The sequence below is a fragment of the Scylla paramamosain genome, chromosome 22 (assembly GCF_035594125.1).
Source record: "Scylla paramamosain isolate STU-SP2022 chromosome 22, ASM3559412v1, whole genome shotgun sequence".
NCBI classification, from domain to species: Eukaryota; Metazoa; Arthropoda; class Malacostraca; order Decapoda; family Portunidae; genus Scylla; species Scylla paramamosain.
Genome location: NC_087172.1, coordinates 7,446,436 through 7,468,306, shown reverse-complemented (window position 1 = coordinate 7,468,306; position 21,871 = coordinate 7,446,436). Strand labels below are relative to the sequence as shown.

General features: G+C 40.3%; 1 protein-coding gene across 7 annotated transcripts in view; it reads left to right on the top strand.

The window, feature by feature from the left end:
- The window catches only part of LOC135111508 (RNA helicase Mov10l1-like), a 37,423-nt gene continuing 15,552 nt past the window's right edge, over positions 1-21,871 (top strand). For 2 of the 7 annotated variants that reach the window (XM_064024865.1, XM_064024870.1), the window contains exons 1-5: positions 556-818; positions 3,803-3,998; positions 4,863-4,946; positions 5,244-6,461; positions 8,244-8,407. In XM_064024865.1, coding sequence (XP_063880935.1) covers positions 5,807-6,461; positions 8,244-8,407 — 819 coding nt within the window. In that variant the 5' untranslated portion in view covers positions 556-818; positions 3,803-3,998; positions 4,863-4,946; positions 5,244-5,806. The other 5 variants (XM_064024868.1, XM_064024869.1, XM_064024866.1 and 2 more) reach the window with 5 other exon arrangements.

Sequence of the window (21,871 nt, the reverse complement as noted above, 5' to 3'; positions counted from 1 at the left end):
GACTATGAAGGATGCACTGTATGTAATAATAGTTTCCTCCGTCAACAGGCAGTGTGGAGACATGCAGATCCCTTGATCTTCAGTGGTGCTGTTCATTCATATAATAAGGAGGTAATATTGACAAAACTCTAACTTGGTATAAGCCTGAGTGATGAAAAGGCATTTTATTTTTTTTTTTTTTTACTATATGCTCTCAAAATATTTCACCAGTTTCCATCTTTTTTTTTTTTTTTTGCATTTCTTATACCAGATTAGAATTTTCCCAATAGTGCTTGCACTTTTGTCATATTCCTGCTGAACATAGCAAGCCTGTGTCAGACAGCATAATCATTTTTCTGCATTACCAGCCTATTCGGCCTAAGTATTTCACGGTCTGTAGCTCTATATTCTGTCCATTCCCATAATAACTTTTTTTTTTTCGATTTTACCTCTGGTTTTCCTAATTTATCAGGGCTAGTAAGATGCCTCCTACCGAAGGACTTTGGTTTTGGCATTTGGCATCCCCATAATATCTGCGTTCCCCCAATTCCTTTCTTTCTTTCTCTCTCTTTCTCTCGCTCTCTCTCAGTAGCACGTGGAAGAGGCAATTTCGGACTGACGCAGGAATACAGAACCTTCCTTCCCCTTTATCATTTTATTATCATTATATTCCAGTACATTGTAATAGAAAAAAGATAAGAGCAAGTGACAAAAAAAAAAAAAAAAATAGACGACGTAAGACAAAGTGGGAACAGACAAAAGGAGGACAAGAGTGGAGATTAATAATTCGTGACTGAATTTGAGATCAAGATTAAGGTAAGTGGAAGTGTTTAGGTTTGGTGAGTTGTGTTGTGGTGTATGTTCCTGTGTGTCTGGGTGTTGATGTGTGGTATTAAGGTGTCTTTTTTATCAACAGGGAGTGTTTCTGACTGTAGTATAGCTTGAGATAGCACTGGTATATGGCTTTTTTTTTCTATTCCTCCTTTCCTTCTACCTTTCTTACTCATATTTATCTCTTTTCTATCATCCTTTCCCTTCTTGTATATTAGGATGATATTGAAATGACAGCTTTTTCATCAATGGGGTAGGTTAGGTGTGGTTTGGTTTAGATTAAGATTTGTTACATTAGGTTTAGATTAATTCAGCTCATTAATTTTACTGTTGCTGCCTTTTTTGTGTAGACGATTTGAAAAAAATAAATAAATAAATTTGCCCAGAAATAAACTATTGAAGTCTGGAAATTGATAGGGTAAGGTTATCTCCATAATCTCCAGGGATTATATTGAAATAACATTAGTAACTCTATCTGAGGGTTTTATTAGTCTTAGATTAATTCACTTCTTTCATTCATTTCATTGTAGATCCTTCCATAAAATTGCAGTTTAACACAATACACCCTATCTTGTTTTTTCTTTTCCCCTATTCCCAACATGCTTGTGGATTTTGTGGGTAAGCAAGGATTTTGGCTGGGGAAAACCAAAATGAGGCATTTTTGACATTCCTGAAAAATCTAAGGATGAGAAACGGTATATTTTGAAAACGGTAAATTTCTAGGCTATCCTAACCTAACTGACCCCCTGGACCCCCAACCTTAAAGTCTATAACCTAACATAACATTAACCTAAACTAGCCTGGGGGCTTTACCCTCCCTGGACACCCCGCCCCCCCACTTTTAAGGATTCTAGCATAATGTAACCTAACTTAACCTAACATTACCTAACCTAACCAAACATAACATTACCTAACCTAACATAAACTAGCTGAGGGACTTCGTCCCCCCCTGGACCCCCTTATGCATACTAATCTAACCTAATATTACACCAGCACACCACACTAACAAGAATGATTCAGAAGTACTCAAAATCAAGATGTACAAATTCCTGGGTTTCCCACTGTAGTGCAGGAAAAAAGTTGAGTAGACCCAAATCGCAATCTGTGCACTCGTCTGACACCACGGTAAAGGTAGAACTGACAGGGCAGCTCCCCTGCTGCTCCTCATGGAGGACTACATGCAGACTAATTCCAAATTACACAGGCCATTTGAATTAGTGGCACTATGTGCAGTACAAATGTGTCACACATAAAGCCCTATATGATTACATATTAATATGACAATGAATCTGCATCTAGTGCAACAAAAATATCAGTCAGTAATTCAATGATGAATAAAATACCCACCACAGGATTAGTTACTCTGGTGGCATAATGCAGTCACAGTACCCATATACCAACATACTAATACACACACAGTGCTGATTAAGCCACCACAGAGTCAAGATGAAGGATGAAGGCGAGGACATCAAGATAAATTTTGAAAATTCGTTTGCAAGTTGTTTGTTATTCGTGCCACATGGTGTAACTATTAGAAATCTTCCAAATGATGTGGTCTAAAACTTGAGCATGATAATAAGTGCTATGGGTGTATTGTGTTAAACTGCGCTAGAACTATCCCTTTATTGTGTAGATCATTATTTTAAAAAGCATGTTTTTTTGCCCAGATATAAATAGTCACTGTCTCAAAATTAGTTGGTTAATGTTATTTCTGTAAAAACCCAATATTTCCCAACAGCAGGACACGACACTAGTGGTGGTGATAGAGAACTTGAAGAAGGAACTACCATGAGTTCCAGTAGAGGGAGGCTTTGCTTTAGGCCACCAAAACTGAGGAGTCTTAATTAAGCCCAATATCATAGTCACTTTCTATTGTTGTGATTATTACCATCTTCAGGTTGGCAATTTCTGAAACCAAGAAAACAATGACTGTGAAATCAGATCAAAGTGTGGGTAGTGCCAGTTAGTAAGGCTTTTGGTGAGGAACATTTCCAAACAACTGGGAAATCAGGCCTTAGAGAGGAGAAGAGAGGAAATTAAAGAGAGGTTGTTTCATTAGGAGAGAAACTGAAGCACAAGAAATTGATGTACAGTCCTCCCTTGTTAAGCATGATTTCAGTTTCCACTGTTTCACTTTTACACAAATTGCTGTCTACAACAAATTCAAATAACAGGTGATGAGAGGCAACCTACCAGTGTTTTTTTTTTTTTTTTTTTATATATATAAATAAAATGTTTTCAGCCATATTCCTTACTTAACAAGGTTTTGGATGCCCAGGTGTGCTCTTAAGGGGAGCACTAATTTTACACAGATTTTCCTAATCCATGGCTGTCTCTGTTATCTAACCCCTGTGAATAATGAGGAATCACTGTAATTGGTGTAGGTAGGCTGTGCAGTGCTGACTAAAAAACTGTTGGGCTTTAGTGATTCCTAAAACACAAGAGAAAAAGCTGTGTATTGACAGGATAGGTAAAGATGACTAAAAATCTTGTAGATATTATTGTCTCTGTTGTCTTGGTAGGCAGTATGTCAGACTTGCATGTTATTGTGACATGTCTAGAGCTCATTCCTTGGTAAGTCTCTCATGGCCTGTTTATCTTGCCTTCAGATCAATTTCTCAGTGTTTCCATGATGTTCTCTACTCTAAGGAGGCATGATATGTTAAATAAATCTGTCTATGTACCAGATTGACAGTGCAATACAGAGTGGCCCAGACAAAGCACCACACACACATACACACATCATTCATCAGCCTTGTTGGCCCATGGTGGAAAGGGACAGTTTCATGGACCACCCTACTACCCCTAGGAGCTTAGGCATAATAAAGCTGGCCACACATCCACAGCAAGGCCCCACAGCATTCCCTTGCCCCACACCATCTCCAATCCTGAGACCACCCTACTACACCTAATGAGTTTAGGCATAGCACAGTTGAATAAATGGATGTATGTAGAAACATTAATGTAGCTTTTATCTGTGAAATCTTAACAGAAATTGTCAGAATATCATGGCAAGTGGAAACAACAGTGGACTTGGTTCTTCAATATTCCGTGGAACATTGCATGGAAACAGTAGTAATTTGGGAGGTGGCAGCAGCAACAGCAACAACAGCCACCACCAGCACCACCACCACCATCAGCACCACCACACAGCCAGCCACAGCCACCATTTGCCACAAGCTGGAGTGGTGAGTATGTAGGTCCTCTTGACAGGTTTCAGAGGTGTGGTGTCATGAGAATCCCACTGCTGCTGAACCTTAGTGACAAGAAGTGAGGTAGTAAATAAGTAAGGTCAGGTAATAAAGAACTTGCTTGAATGCATGTAAATCACAGATCAATATAAATTCATGTCATTAGGGCTCATAGTTTCAGATTTTATCCTCTCATTAGTCAATTAACTTACTTCAACTTGATTACATTTTTGCATTGTCTTGTGTCACTTGTTATTGTCACTGAGAAATACTGAAAATATGGTGAAATTTATGGCTGGAATATTTCACTTCCATGCCTGTGTTTACCATGCTATAATAATTAATTGATATATGGTGGTGCTTATTTGGACAAAATTGATACAAATGAATAGAATACTTGTTATCAGGGAAACTCAAACCACATCAGCAGTACCATAATATTCCTGAACATTTTGAGAAAGAGGAATGAGAGGACTATTGGCATACTTACTGGTATCATGCTGTGGAGACTATAAGTAAGAAAACATTGCAGGTCACAAGTTACCAAGTGGCTTCATGTATAACATTTTGAACATTTATTTATAGCCTGATTACAAACTGGCAAAGCCTTCTAATAAGCAAATGAAATGATGATGTATGCAAGAATGTGAATTAAGATGCTACAATCAAATAGAGTAAGGAAATGAAACTGCATTACTTGGAAGACAGATAGAGAATCTTTTGTATGGAGTTAAGTTAGTAAGCCTCAAAATCTGGAAGTTTTCAAGTGCTGACGATAGCTATAATTTACAATGAGCATATCTGATTAAATATAAGGACAATACTTCTGCAAGACAGGCTAACCCTCACCCTTCCCAGCAGCCCACTGCCCCACCACCACAGCCTACACTGGGGCCCATGTCCATAAACTCAGATGAGAGTCCACGAGGAAGGGGCACGCCAAGGGTAGGAATGCCTCAGCACAGTTACCATTGTTCATGTTGATATGTGTCAATTAAGTCAGTTTTGCATATTGTCATTTACATTCTTAATGGATGTTTGCTTGATGCAGTAATGTAATTATCACCGAAGTATGTACACACTGTCACTACTGAAGAAAATTGACATTGTTATGATAGAGATAGATGTTCATTGTGGTGAGTATAAACATGCAGTTTTGTGTAAAAATGTATTAAAAATCTTTTTAAAATATGTAGTGAATGGAGTGTGTATGTTGTTCCTTTGCAATTCTTTGCCTTTCAGAGTCCTGACCACATGTCAAACATCATGGCCAAGCTGTGGTTTGACCATAATGTTGAGTATGCCCTTTCTTCCCTGAAGAAGGAGGAGCATGAGAAGCGCACCCGGGACCTCCGCAAGCAGCTTGAGTACATCAGTGACACCAACTGGAAGTACTCCCCCGTGGAGAAGTACATCGGTCAACAGTAACTGCCTGGCTGTATGTATGTGTGTATATCAGAGTATACTTGCAACACCTTCAATATTTGTCTGAAAACTGACATTTCCCTTTTTTGGTGGAAATATAAACGAATGATCTCAAAAAATGGGATATTGGTGTTTTGTTTGTGGTGACTACTGAGAAGCCTTGATAGATGGTTCCAAAGAGAAGGTGTACTTTACTTGTTTTGTAGTGTAACTCAGATTGTGATGGCATGTCTGTGAAAAGAGAGCAAATTCATGGCACATAATTGTGTATGAAAATTAAAAGAAAATTATAGATACAAGAGAACTTTGTCTTGTGAGATTCACCACATGACCAAATAACAAGTTTTATGAACAAAGAATTCTAGAAGACAAGCAGCATAATGATCACTCTGGTGCAGAAAGCCATGAGGTATGCTGCTGGGGGTAGCAAGAGCACCCAGCTTGAAGAGACAGTGAGCTGCAGACCAAAGCTGGAGGACTTTGTGTCGACAAGTCTCTCGGGACCAGAGACGAAGGAGTTTGAAGGACTGGTGACGTCCACAGACTGTTCATGTGTTGTTATTGACCAGGATGTTTACTGTGATCCATCAGACTTCCCACCAAACAGGAAGGTGTCCGTGGGTGTCAGGGTGAGAGGCTTGGCTCAGAGGGGAGGCAAACATGAAATGTGGCGAGCAAAGAAAATAGAGGTAGTACAGGAAGACTGGGATGCCAGCCTTTACTGCTCAGCAAGAATCAGTGGTGATGGAAAGAAATCCACTGCATGCGTTGCTGCTGGTGATTGTGAAGCAACACCATGCAAAGACCTTGCTAAGGTGATCCCAGGGAGTTTCAAGAGGGATTTTTTGTCCTCAGTGTCATCAGGATCTTTCCAGCCAAGATGCTTACCTGACTGCAGTGAAGCTTTGGCCAGGACAGGACCATCAAAAGCTGTCATTGGAAAGGTGACTGGTATATATGGGGATACCGTTACTCTCAATGACAGTGTTTGCTGCAGCCTGGCTAGTGCAAACACCAGCATGGATTTAGTAACAGGCAAGAGTGGTGCTGTTTTTATATTTGTTCATTTAGGGATATTTAGCCAATGGTAGTCTAATGGATACAGCAACACTGAAAAATCTTACACACACACATACACAAGAGAGGAGGGGGAGGTCTTAAGGAGGAAGGAGGAAGGGAATATATATATATATATATATATATATATATATATATATATATATATATATATATATATATATATATATATATATATATGCATGCAGCTTTACCCTTAGAAATATAGGTAACTGGAATACACGAGAAGTGAGAGAGAGATGAGGAATATTTATCAACGAATGGAAAAACCTGACAAACATTTGATACAGAGATAGGACTATAGGAGTGTTTGCTACAACTAGATAAACACACACACACACACACACACACACACACACACACACACACACACACACACACACACACACTTACAATAGAGACAAAAAAGTTTAGCTTCCCTCATAGAAGCATGGAATGGACTGGAGAAGAAAGTGGTCTGTTAGAGGAATATTCATGATTTTAAAGAAGGATTAGATAATAGTTGATTAGGAGACAGGACACTACAAGCATAGCACCTCTCCCATATGTTACAACTAGGTGCACACACACACACACACACACACACACACACACACACACACACACACACACACTTTAATCATGCATAGGAAAGAAAACTTGTGTAATGAAGAACCTGCATATAAATCACAGATCAGTATGAACTCATGTCATTAAGGCTCATAGTTTCTCATTTTATCCTCTCATTAGTCCATTAATTGACTTCAGCTTGATTACATTTTTGCATTTTTGCATTGTCTTGTGTCACCTGTAATTGTCAATGAGAGATACTGAAAATATGATGAAATATATGGCTGAAATATTTCTTTCCCCTGCCAGTGTTACTCTACCATAAGAATTCACTGTTGATACATGGTGGTATTTATTTGTAGAAAAATTAGGCAGGTGGGTGGAATAGATAGCTGGGAAACTCAAGCCACACCAGGAGTATTATAACATTCCTTAATATTTTGACTTTAGCTCTTCAGAGAGAGTAACAAACATATAAGATTGGCTGTACCTATATGCTGTATTGGCTATATAGTTGTGTATGCTCCCCACTCCTCTTGATGGACCTCACAAGACATCTGAGAATGGAAGAGGGTAGATATATCACATCAGGAGAAGCAATCTTCAGGAAGGGTACACTAATACATCACTGATCATGGCTCATCCTTTGATCCTTTACATGGTTGGCAGTCAGGATATGCAGGGAGTAGCACCTCATTTGGCCTTTTTTTTTTTTTTTTTTTTTTACAGTATATTGATTATGTTGCCCTTGACCAGTGCCCTTCTTACATAAAGAAATAAAAAAAGTGATTCCTGTTGTAAGATGACTATTGAAATATTAAAGAATATATAGTACTCCCACTTTGGCCTGAGTTCCTCTCAGTTATTTCACTTGTATTTCTCTACAGTCAAGTGTGCATCAATATTGTGACTTAGTGCACGGGCAAACATGTCAAGCGTAAGTGTGTGTGCCTGAGCGTGATGGCAGTGTAGACACCCCCACGCTGTGCCCCTTTTTGAAGTTCATTATGGTGGATTTTCTACCTTCATAAATTTTAAGCATTCATGACTGTATTCCTGGGTTAAAATTTATAGTAGCCTTATGTTTGAAAAGTTCCCTAATTTCCTCTTGTGTTCATTTAGTTTTACTTTACATGTTACTTTGATTTTCTTGTGCATTTATAATTTAATTTTCTTCCTTTTTATGCCCAGGAGACTGGATAGTGTGTGATGTAGATGGTAATTCCTGTGTTACTGGTGAGCCCAGTGAGGCACAAGGGATCATCCAGGTGTCTTCTTTCAAGCCGTTGAGAAAGAAGAGAGTGAAAGGAGAGGTCACTCATTCTTACCGGACACATTTCATTGTCAATGATGAGGTGAGCATTGGCACAAGGATACCATGGTACAGGGAGGTCCCGATGATACAAGCAGTTAGGTTCCATTTGAATTGCTTGTGTAGTGAATTCTCATATAACAAAAAGTTAAGTTCCATTTGAATTGCTCATATAGCAAATTTTCATAGAACAAAACACATAATTAATATGAAAAAGGGATTAGGTTCCATGACCCTTGTCAAAGATAAGTTTTCAAGCTGGAACTTACAATACCAAATGCAACAAGTATGTCAATATTACAGGACTGTCAATAAAGTAACCTGAAAGAGGAAATAGCAATCATACAAAGAACATGATTTCGTGTTAATTAAACATATAAAATGTATGTAACACTCACCAATGCATAGTTAATGCATCAAGGAGGGTAACTCACTCACCACTCCTGTGCCTTTTAACAATTTCTACCTTCTTTGTGAGTGTTATCTCACTTAGCCTTACTGTTATGACTTGCACTGGAACTCATTGGCCACTTGGGAGGCATAGTTAGCACTTGATAGGCAAAATAAGGCACAGTCTATATACCACGTGGTCAGCCACACACACAACACCACACCAAAGATAGTGAATGAAAGAACACACCAGCAGTAACACTGTAACACATACAAGCAACGTTCAGTCACATAAAGCACTGTACAATGTACTTGTATTGTAAATATTCTTGCAAGTACAGCCCTTACAGTAAGACTGTAAGGGCGGGAGTCTGAGAGACACTGAGTTCAGTTTAAAAGAGGACTAGCAGGAGAATGAATGGTAGGTAGGGGACGAGGAAGAGGTGTGTGGTTGTCTTCCAGGACTCACAAACTTGTCTTTTTTGCATCTGAATCATCATACATTACCATACAGCCTGCAGCTTACACCTGCAGTGCTGGAAGACAACCATGCACCTCTCCCCTGTCTTACTGCTTGTTATTATACTCGTAAGCAGGAGAGTGCAGGAAGGTGCGTATTGTAAACTTTGTAATTTTAGTTACCTCAGACTGAAGCTCGTATCATCAGATTTTTGAGCTTGTATTAAAGAACACAGTCCCTAATTTACACATCTCATATGTTCAGTCTCTTATATAATGGGACCTCCCTGTACTAAGATGTTATTATTTTATATCACATGGCATCAAATTCCAAATTATTTAATGGCAAAATAAGAAGCAACTATTCTATATATGAATGGAAACCATAGTCTCTCAACATTTGCTTTTCATTTATTGATGGATGTTCACAGAGGATTATGAGGAATTTGTGAATTCCAGCCCCTTGAAAACTTATGCTCTTGTGGACAAGTGGGTGGAATGCCAACATTTCAGTTGTAACCAGTGATGTATATGATTAGGATTGTGAAAGTGCTTGAACACACCAAACAAAGCAGTACACAGGCACCACATGTCACCAATGGGATGGTCTTGATTGGAATTCATAGGACAGCAGCCACTGCCTGAGAAGAGAGTGATTGAGAAACATGACAGTGAACATTGTAACGACACCAAACCCTGATAACTTTGTGTCAAATTTGTATTGTAGTTATGGTGGCAATAGATAGTGTTCAATGGCTGGTTGGGCTGGGACTGTTTGTCCCAGAAACATTCACACACTTGTCACCTCACACCACAGCTGCCCACACATAGGCCCATCAAGAGCAGAATGCATAAGATTTTTCCATTACCCACAATGGACCTCAGAGAGGCTCAAGTAACTAAGGGATATATATATATATATATATATATATATATATATATATATATATATATATATATATATATATATATATATATATATATATATATATATATATATATATATATATATATATATATATATATATATATTTAAGATCCAGTTCCTAAAGAGAAGCCAAAGGGACAATCAAGTCATAGGAAGGTGGAAATACAGAAGTAGGCAGGGAGTTTCAGGGATTACCAGAGAAAAGGATGAGTGATTGAGAATACTGGTCAACTCTTGCATTAGAGAGGTGGACAGAATAGGGGTGAGAGAAAGTAGAAAGTCTTGTGCAGCAAGGCTGCAGGAGGAGGTGAGGCATGCAGTTGGCAAGATCAGAAGAGCAGTTAGCGCAGTGGAAGATAACAAGAGATGCAACATTATGGAGATGAGAAAGAGGTTGAAGGCAGTCAGTTATGGGAGAGGGAGTTGATAAGATGAAATGCTTTTGATTCCACCCTGTCTGGAAGAGTGGTATGAGTGGAACCTCCTCCTCCCTTGTGCATGTGAACCATATTCTATTCTCGACAGGTAAGGCCCCTGTACAGAGTTAACAGCTGGGGAGGATGAGAAAAATTGGCAGAGATGACTCAGAACACCAAACTTTATAGAAGCTGTTTTACTTACAGATGAGGTGTGAAATTTCTAGTTTAGATTATTAGTAAAGGACAGACCAAGGATGTTCAGTGTAGAATAGGGAGACAGTTGAGTGTCATTGAAGAACAGGTTATGTTGAGTTGATGGATAGAGGAATTGAGTTTGAGGCTTTCAACAATAATAAGTTTGCTCTGCCCCAGTTTGAAATTTCAGAGATATCAAAAGTCAGGCATTCTGTGGCTTCCCTGCTTGAGCTGTTTAATTCCTGAAGGACTGGACATCTATGAAAAGACATGGAAAAATGTATGGTGGTATCATCAACATAGGATTGGATAGGAAAAAAAAAGTTTGTTTAGAATATTATTGATGAATAACAGGAAGTGAGTGAGTGACAGGATAGAACCCTGAGGAAAACCGTTTTTGATAGAGTTAGAAAAACAGTGACCATCTACCACAGCAGCAATAGAATGGTCTGAAAGGAAACATAAGGTGAAATTACAGAGAGAATGATAGAAGCTGTAGGAGGATAGTTTGGAAATTGTGCCAGACTCTGTCAAAAACTTTTGACATGTCTAAGGCAACAGCGAATGTTTCATCAAAATCCCTAAAAGAGGATGACCAAGACTTAGTAAGGAAAGCTAGATCACCAGTAGAGCAGCTATGATGGAATCCATATTGGCAGTCGGGTAATGAAATTGTGAAGTGATAGATGTTTGAGAATTTTCTTGTTGAGAATAGATGTAGAAACTTTAGAGAGGCAAGAAATTAAAGCAATAGGACAGTGGTTTGAGGGATTAGAACGGTCACCCTTTTTAGAAGCAGGCTGAATGTAGGCAAACTTCTAGCATGAAGGAAAGGGAGATGTTGATAGACAGAGTTTAAAGAGTTTGACTAGGCACAGTGCAAGCACGGAGGCACAGTTTTGGAGAACATTAGAAAGGACCCCATCAAATCCATAAGCCTTCCAAGGGTTTAGGCCAGGAAGGACATGGAAAACATCACTGCAAAGGATCCTAATGGGTGGCATGAAGTAGTTCAAGGGTGAAGGAGAGGGAGGAACAAGCCCTGAGTCATCCAAAGTAGAGTTGTTAGTAAAGGTTTGAGTGAAGAGTTCATCTTCAGAGATATTGTAGATAGATGAGGTGGCAGTGGTGCCATCAGGTTGACATAAAGGCGGGAAAGATAAAGAAGCAGTTATGAGAGATATTTTTAGCGAGGTGCCAAAAGTCACAAGAGGAGTTAGATCTAGAAAGATTTTTAAATTTTCTATTGATGAAGGAATTTTTGGCATGTTGGGCTTGGCATTATTCCGGGCAGAAATATAAAGTGCATGAGATTCAAGGGATGGAGGGCTCAAGTACCTTTTGTGGGCCACCTCTCTATCATGTATAGCACAAGAAGAGGCCATGTTAAACCAAGGTTTGGAAGGTTTTAGGGAGGGAGAAAGAGTGAGGAATGTACGCCTCCATGCCAGACACTATCACCTCTGTTATGCGTTCAGCACACAGAGACTGGTCTCTGACACAGAAGCAGTAGTCATTCCAAGAAAAATCAGAATAATATCTCCTCAGGTTCCCTCCATTATCAGAGGCACCTCTGCTTTAAGAGATCTTAAACAGGGATTGGAGTGATAGGACAAGATGCAGATATGAATTTGTGATCAGAGGGGCCCAACAGAGAAAATAGAATTACAACATAAGTAGGAGGATTAGAGGTTAGGAAAATGTCAATAATGTTGGGCGTATCTCCAAAATGGTCAAGAATATGAGTAGGGTGTTGAACAAATTGCTCTAGGTTGTGGAGGATAACAAAGGCTAATTTACCAGGATGGTTAGTGAAGGGAGAGGAAAGCCAAAGCTGGTGGTGAACATTGAAGTCTCCAAGAATGGAGATCCCTGCAAAAGGGAAGAGTCAGGATGTGCTCCATTTTGGAAGTTAAGTAGTCTAAAGACTTTTATAGTCAGAGAAGTTAGGTGAGGAGTATACAGTTTAGTTTGAGAGTGACTGTAGTCATTGCCAGATGGTGGAAAATTCAGAAGATTTGAGAGTACAAGAGCAAGTTAGTTGCACACATAGACACAATATCCAGCCTTGGATAGAAAGAGAGGATAGAGAAAGTAGGAAGAAACAGAGCAGGGGCTACTTTCAGTTGCCTCAAACACTTGCGTTTCAGTGAGGAAAAAGATGAAGTTTAGTAGAGGACAGGTGGTGTTCTACAGATCGTAAATTAGATTTTTTTTTTATGTAGGAGGGACATCAGCCAAGGACAATAAAACTGCAGTAAAAAAAAAAGGCCACTGAGGTGCCAGTCCTTGGATACAGTTGAGGGTGATGGTCTTTTCTCTCTCTCTCTCTCTCTCTCTCTCTCTCTCTCTCTCTCTCTCTCTCTCTCTCTCTCTCTCTCTCTCTCTCTCTCTCTCTCTCTCTCTCTCTCTCTCTCTCTCTTTCTCTCTCTCTCTCTTTAAGAGGGTCACCAGTCAAGGGAAACATAACCAGAGAAAAAAAAAATTCACTTAGGTGCCAGTCCCAAAAGAGACGTCAAGAGAATCATTGAAAATTTAAGGATAAGTATCCTGAAACCTTTCTCTTGAAAGAGTTCAAGTCATAGGAAGGAGGAAATACAGAAACAGGCAGGGGGTTCCAGAATTTACCAGAAAAAGGGATGAATGCATTAGAGAGGTGGACAGAATAGGGATGAGAGAAAGAAGAAAGTCTCATGCAGCGAGGCCGCTAGACAAGGGGATGCATGCTGTTAGCAAGATCAGAAGAGCAGTTAGCATAAAAATAGTAGCAGAAGATTGCAAGAGATGCAACATTGCGGTGATGAGAAAGAGGCTGAAGACAGTCAGTTAGAGGAGAGGAGTTGATGACATGAAAAGCTCTTGATTCCACCTTGCCTAAAATAGTGGTATGAGTGGAACATTCCCCAGACATGTGAAGTATACTCTATACATGGATGATAAGGCCCCTGTATGGAGTTAGCAGTTGGGAGGATGAGAAAAACTGTTGGAGATGACTCAGAAAACCTAACTTCATAGAAGCTGTTTTAGCTAGAGATGAGATGTAAAGTTTCTAGTTTAGATTATAAGTAAAGGACAGACTGAGGATGTTTAGTGTAGAAGTTGGGGACAGTTGAGTGTCATTGAAGAAGAGGAGATAGTTGTCTGGAAGGTTGTGTCTAACTGATAGATTGAGGAATTGGGTTTTTGAGGCATTGAACAATAATAATTTTGCTCTGGCCCAATCAGAAATTTTAGAGAGATTAGAAGTCAGGCATTCTGTGACTTCCCTGCTTGAATTGTTTACTTCCTGAAGGGTTGGACATCTATTAAAAGATGTAGAAAAGTGCAGGGTGGTATCATTAGCATTGGAGTGGACTGGACAAGAAGTTTGGTTTGGAAGATCATTGATGAATAATAGGAAGAGAGTGGATGACAGGACAGAACCTTGAGGAACACCACTGTTAATAGATTTAGGAGAACAGAGACTGTCTACCACAGCAGCAATAGAACAGTCAGAAAGGAAACTTGAGATGAAGTTAGAGAGAGAAGGATAGAACCCATAAGAGGGTAGTTTGGAAATCAAAACTTTGTGCCAAACACTACCAAAAGCTTTTGGTATGTCTAAGGCAACAGCAAAAGTTTCACCAAAAACCTCTAAAAGAGGATAGCCAAGACTCAGTAAAGAAAGCCAGAAGATCACCAGTAGAGTGGCCTTGATGGAACTGATACTGGCGATCAGATAGAAGGTTGTGAAGTAATATGTTTAAGAATCTTCCTGTTGAGGATAGATTAAAAAACTTTAGATAGACAGGAAACTAAACCAATAGGATGGTAGTCTGAGGGATTAGAATGGTCACCCTTTTTAAGAATGAGCTGAATGTAGGCAAACTTCCAGCAAGAAGGAAAGGTAGATATTGATAGAGTTGAAAGAGTTTGACTAGCACAGAGCACAGAGGTACAAGCACAGAGGTACAATTTTGGAGAACAATAGGAGTGACCCCATCAGGTCCATAAGCTTCCAAGGGTTTAGGCCAGTGAGAGCATGGAAAACATCACATTAAATTATTTTACTAGGCAACATGAAGTAGTCAAAGGGTGGAGGAGAAGGAGGAACAAGCCCTAAATCATCTAAGACAGAGTTTTTAGCAAAGGTCTGAGTGAAGAGTTCAGCTTTAGAAATAGATGAGATGGCAGTGGTGCCATCAGGTTGAAATAAAGGAGGGAAAGATGAAGAAGCAGTTATTGGAGATGCTTTTGGCTAGATGCCAGAAGTCACGAGGGGAGTTAGATCTTGAAAGATTTTGACACTTTCTATTAATCAAGGAGTTTTTGGCTAGTTGGAGAACAGACCTGGCATGATTCTGGGCAGAAATATAAAGCACATGAGATTCAGGTGATGGAAGGCTCAAATATCTTTTGTGGGCCATCTCTGTCATGTATAACATGAGAAGAGACTGTGTTAAACCAAGGTTTGGAAGGTTTAGGTCAAGAGAAAGAGTGAGTAATGTATGCCTCCATGCCAGGCACTTTCACCTCTATTATGCACTCAGCACAGAGGTGGGTCTCTGACACGGAAGCAGTAGTCGTTCCGAGGAAAATCAGCATAATACCTCCTCAGCTCCAACCAATTAGCATAGGCAAAACGTCAGAGGCACCTCCACTTTTGGGGATTCTGAGGAGGGATTGGAGCACTAGGAAAAGATACAGACATGAGACTGTGATCAGAAAAGATGGGGTGACAGCATTAGCAGAGGGATTAGAGGTTAGGAAGAGGTCAAGAATGTTGGGTGTATCTCCAAGACAGTCAGGAATACAAGTAGGACGTTGCACCAGTTGCTCTAGGTCATGGAGGATAGCAAAATTAAAGGCTAGTTCATCAGGATGGTCAGTGAAGAAAGAGGAAAGCCAGAGCTGGTGGTGAACATTGAAGTCTCTTAAGAATAGAAATCTCCTCTAAAGGGAAGAGAGTCAGAATGTGCTCCACTTTGGAAGTTAAGTAGTCCAAGAATTTTTTATAGTCAGAGGAGGTAGGTGAGAGGTATACAACACAGGTAAATTTAGTTTGAAAGTGACTCTGTAGTCATTGCCAGATGGTGGAAAAACTTGGAAGATTCAAAAGTGTTGGCATCAGAGCAGATTAAGCCATTGTCCACATTGACACAACACCCAGCTTTGGATTGAAAATGAGGATAGAGATCTAAGGCCATGGATGTTGTAGAAGTTAATGAAGAAAAAGTTGAGGGGAGGTGTCAAGACACTTAGGGTCGGTATCATAAGAGCTCTCCAACCTGGGGATATTTGTGGTCCCCTCCCCAGACTGGGACTCCAAGGTTGGTGTAGGAGTTGCCATATTGAGTTATGAATTTTGGGTGAAGGGTGTGCATGCATGAGGTGCATGCAGAGTTGTGTGAAGGAAGAGAGTTGTCCATGGGGAATGTGATGGGAATCCATATCCTGAAGAATTCTTAAGCAAGGCTGCTTCTTCATCCCAGGCTGCCTGCCCCACACTGAGGGATGCTGGACGGTGGGTCACCACATCCTTGTGCCACCACATTAATATATGTGTTATGAATTGTTTTCAGATTTTGTTTTGCTTTATTCTGCAGTACAGACCATTTTGTGAACTTCCTGACATGACAATCTCTCCAATCACTACCTTAAGAACCCCATGCTATCAGAAAAGTGTTAAAAAAAATGCTAAAGCTTCTTGGAACACATTAGGTTCTCATACACACCAGTGCTGTATAAATACCCTTAAGGAAAATAGCAGAAAGTGTACTGCTGCATGTGGTCAGTGGGCAGTGCTCACGGGAAATGTTTGGTTTTATGGTAAGTAGAACACAGCCTGGGTACTCGTCCCACGCTCTGCCCCATTCAGTCGCTTTGAGTTCAAATTTTGTTGGCAACTTTTGACAGACATAACATCTGAAATCCTCCTATTTTTTTCTGTGGGGTTGAAGACCATTTCATGTTGGAAAGTGAGATGTACCAACAGAGCAACTGAGTAATATAGACAAGGTCTGGTGATGTCACTCTTTTTAAAAGCATGGAGTTGCAGTGCACCAGGCTGATGATATCCTACTTCTTAGCAGTTGCAATGGTATCAGCTTCATGTTAAAACCTAGTTTGCTTTAGACCTTCCTTTTATCTTCAAAATTGGTAGGGCATCAATGCAAAAACATTCATCACAAATTATTTGGGTTTTAGAGGGACTTAGCCACTGGCAGTGCTGAAACACTACCTGGCCTGCAGCCATGTGTAGTGGCACCAGAGCTGCAAGTGTTGTATTCAAGTGAGGCAGTTGTGATTTGTACAGCAGCATCTTAAGATACAGTTTATAATTTTTTTTTTTTTTTTTTTTTTTTTTTTATGTAGGAGGGACACTGGCCAAGGGCAACAAAAATCCAATAAAAAAAATGCTCACTGAAATGCCAGTCCCATAAAAGGGTTAAAGCAGTAGTCAAAAATTGATGGATAAGTGTCTTGAAACCTCCCTCTTGAAGGAATTCAAGTCATAGGAAGGTGGAAATACAGAAGCAGGCAGGGAGTTCCAGAGTTTACCAGAGAAAGGAATGAATGATTGAGAATACTGGTTAACTCTTGCATTAGAGAGGTGGACAGAATAGGGGTGAGAGAAGGAAGAAAGTCTTGTGCAGCAAGGCCTTGGGAAGAGAAGAGGCATGCAGTTAGCAAGATCAGAAGAGCAGTTACCATGAAAATAGCTGTAGAAGATAGCTAGAGATGCAACATTGCGGCAGTGAGAGGAGAGGCTGAAGACAGTCAGTTAGAGGAGAGTTGATGAGATGAAAAGCTGTTGATTCCACCCTGTCTAGAAGAGCAGTATGAGTGGAACCCCCCAGTCATGTGAAGCATACTCCATACATGGACGGATAAGGCCCTTGTACAGAGTTAGCAGCTGGGGGGGGGTGAGAAAAACTGGCAAAGATGTCTCAGAATGCCTAACTTCATTTTTTTTTTTTTTTTTTTTATGTAGGAAGGATACTGGCCAAGGGCAACAAAAATCTAATAAAAAAAAATGCCCACTAAAATGCCAGTCCTATAAAAGGGTCAAAGCAGTGGTCAAAAATTGGTGGATAAGTGTCTTGAAACCTCCCTCTTGAAGGAATTCAAGTCATAGGAAGGTGGAAATACAGAAGCAGGCAAGGAATTCCAGAGTTTACCAGAGAAAGGGATGAATGATTGAGAATACTGGTTAACTCTTGCGTTAGAGAGGTGGACAGAATAGGAGTGAGAGAAAGATGAAAGTCTTGTGCAGCGAGGCCGCGGAAGGAGGGGAGGCATGCAGTTAGCAAGATCAGAAGAGCAGTTAGCATGAAAATAGCGGTAGAAGACAGCTAGAGATGCAACATTGCGGCGGTGAGAGAGAGGCTGAAGACAGTCAGTTAGAGGAGAGGAGTTGATGAGACGAAAAGCTTTTGATTCCACCCTGTCTAGAACAGCAGTATGAGTGGAACCCCCCCAGACATGTGAAGCATACTCCATACATGGACGGATAAGGCCCTTGTACAGAGTTAGCAGCTGGGGGGGTGAGAAAAACTGGCGGAGACGTCTCAGAACACCTAACTTCATAGAAGCTGTTTTAGCTAGAGATGAGATGTGAAGTTTCTAGTTCAGATTATAAGTAAAGGATAAACCAAGGATGTTCAGTGTAGAAGAGGGGGACAGTTGAGTGTCATTGAAGAAGAGGGGATAGTTGTCTGGAAGGTTGTGTCGAGTTGATAGATAGAGGAATTGAGTTTTTGAGGTATTGAACAATACCAAGTTTGCTCTGCCCCAATCAGAAATTTTAGAAAGATCAGAAGTCAAGTGTTCTGTGGCTTCCCTGCGTGAAATGTTTACCTCCTGAAGGGTTGGACGTCTATGAAAAGATGTGGAAAAGTGCAGGGTGGTATTATCAGCGTAGGAGTGGATAGGACAAGAAGTTTGGTTTAGAAGATCATTAATGAATAATAAGGGAGTGGGTGACAGGACAGAACCATGAGGAACACCACTGTTAATAGATTTAGGAGAAGAACAATGACTGTCTACCACAGCAGCAATTGAACTGTCAGAAAGGAAACTTGAGATGAAGTTACAGAGGGAAAGATAGAAGCCGTAGGAGGGTAGTTTGGAAATCAAAGCTTTGTGCCAGACTCTATCAAAAGCTTTTGATATGTCCAAGGCAACAGCAAAAGTTTCACCAAAATCTCTAAAAGAGGATGAACAAGACTCAGCAAGAAAAGCCAGAGGATCACCAGTAGAGCAGCCTTGACGGAACCCATACTGGCGATCAGATAGAAGGTTGTGAAGTGATAGATGCTTAAGAATCTTCCTGTTGAGGGTAGATTCAAAAACTTTAGATAGGCAAGAAATTAAAGCAATAGGACGGTAGTTTGAGGGATTAGAACAGCACCCTTTTTAGGAACAGGCTGAATGTAGGCAAACTTCCAGCAAGAAGGAAAGTTAGATGTTGACAGACAGAGCTGAAAGAGTTTGACTAGGCAAGGTGCAAGCACAGAGGCACAGTTTCGGAAAACAATAGGAGGGACCCCATCAGGTCCATAAGCCTTCTGAGGGTTTTGGCCAGCAAGGGCATGGAAAACATCATTGCAAAGAATTTTAATAGGTAGCATGAAGTAGTCAGAGGGTGGAGGAGAGGGAGGAACAAGCCCAGAATCGTCCAAGGTAGAGTTTTTAGCAAAGGTTTGAGCGAAGAGTTCAGCTTTAGAAATAGATGTGATAGCAGTGGTGCCATCTGGTTGAAATAAAGGAGGGAAAGAAGAAGAAGCAAAGTTATTGGAGATATTTTTGGCTAGATGACAGAAGTCACGAGGGGAGTTAGATCTTGAAAGGTTTTGACACTTTCTGTTAATGAAGGAGTTTTTGGCTAGTTGGAGAACAGACTTGGCATGGTTCCGGGCAGAAATATAAAGTGCATGAGATTCTGGTAATGGAAGGCTTAAGTACCTTTTGTGGGCCACCTCTCTATCATGTATTGTACAAGAACAAGCTGTGTTAAACCAAGGTTTGGAAGGTTTAGGTCGAGAAAAAAAGTGAGGAATGTACGCCTCCATGCCAGACACTATCACCTCTGTTATGTGCTCAGCACACAAAGACAGGTCTCTGACATGGAAGCAATTGTCATTCCAATGAAAATCAGCAAAATACCTCCTCAGGTCCCCCCAGCTAGCAGAGGCAAAACACCAGAGGCACCTTCGCTTAGGGGGATCTTGAGGAGGGATTGGAGCGATAGGACAAGATACAGATATGAGATTGTGATCGGAGGAGCCCAATGGAGAAAAAAGGGTGACAGCATAAGCAGAAGGATTAGAGGCCAGGAAAAGGTCAAGAATGTTGGGTGTATCTCCAAGACGATCAGGAATACGAGTAGGGTGTTGCACCAATTGCTCTAGGTCATGGAGGATAGCAAAGTTGAAGGCTAGTTCACCAGGATGGTCAGTGAAGGGAGAGGAAAGCCAAAGCTGGTGGTGAACATTGAAGTCTCCAAGAATGGAGATCTCTGCAAAAGGGAAGAGGGTCAGAATGTGCTCCACTTTGGAAGTTAAGTAGTCAAAGAATTTCTTATAGTTAGAGGAGTTAGGTGAGAGGTATACAGCACAGATAAATTTAGTTTGAGAGTAACTCTGTAGTCATAGCCAGATGGTGGAAAACTCGGAAGATTCAAGAGCATGGGCACGAGAGCAGGTTAAGTCTTTGCGCACATAAACACAACATCCAGCTTTGGATCGAAAATGAAGATAGAGAAAGTAGGAGGGAACAGAAAAGGGGCTACTGTCAGTTGCCTCAGACACCTGAGTTTCAGTGAGGAAAAGAAGATGAGGTTTAGAAGAGGAGAGGTGGTGTTCTACAGACTGAAAATTAGATCTTAGACTGCGAATGTTGCAGAAGTTAATGAAGAAAAAGTTGAGGAGGGTGTCAAGACACTTAGGGTCATTGACAGAAAGGCAGTCCGACCTGGGGACATTTATGGTCCCCTCCCCAGATGGGGACTCCAAGGCTGGTGGAGTCGCTATGATGATTTTAAAATTTTTGAGTGAAGGGTGTGTGTGTTATTAGGTGCTTGTAGTTTTGTGTGGAGGAAGAGAGTTGTCTTTAGAGGGCAAGCTGTGACTGCCCCCTTGTGTTGTGAGACACAAAGGGAAACGTTCAGTGAGGCCAAAGCTGGGTTTAATGATAAGTTCACAGCACCCCGTGAACATTGCTTTAGACCTCACTGGGAGTAATTATCATTTCGGCAGGTGTCTATTGCCTCCTCCTCTAGAAGAGTTAAGTGCTGTTTTTGGACAATAACAAGCTCATCAACTGTTATGCACCACTTTAATAAATCTTTGAGCCCAGGATTGTTGAGTAGAGAAAACGAAAGCTGGTATTTATTTTGTTGTAGTCATGAAATCTTTGATCTGAGAGAATGTAACATCACAAGCTGAGTTATTCCTTTTGTGGTATTGTAGAGTTAGAGAAAAGGAATTCTTTCATCATTAATCCAGGAACAAGTCTCCAAACCTTTGAAAAATGCTGCATTAAGACAATAACCTTGATGTCAGTGTGGGTTATGTTCTTAGAGGATGAAAAGATCATGTCAGAGGTAGGTGTGTTCTTGCTGTCAGAGGAAAAGAGATAAAGAAGAAGAACATAAGAAAATAATGGTAGCTGCAGAAGCCATCAGGCCTACACATGGCAGTCCTTGTATGAAATATGCCTATGTATTTCCATCTATCATCCCCATTTATAAATTTGTGTAATATTTTAAAGCTCCTTAATAACTTAATACAGTACAAACAACCTGAATATTCCATTGCTGCTGTCAGACTGAGGGAGGCAGTCACTACTTGGGGATTGTATTTCATCCATATCAAAAATGTATAAGAACAAAAATTTCCAACTCTAGTATTAGTTATCAAAAGGAAATGGAGATGGTTTGTATTTAGAAGCTTTACATGTGTTAGAAGAATGTGTTAAAAGAACAAAGAAAAACATGTTAGAGAGGCATGGTGACATATCCATTAAAGAGTTCACAATCATTTCCTGGCAACAATATTAACTATGTTGAAGGGAATTTGCTATTCATTTTTGTTTCTTAATTTTAACTTTATTTATCTATGAGTTTGGTGGCAGA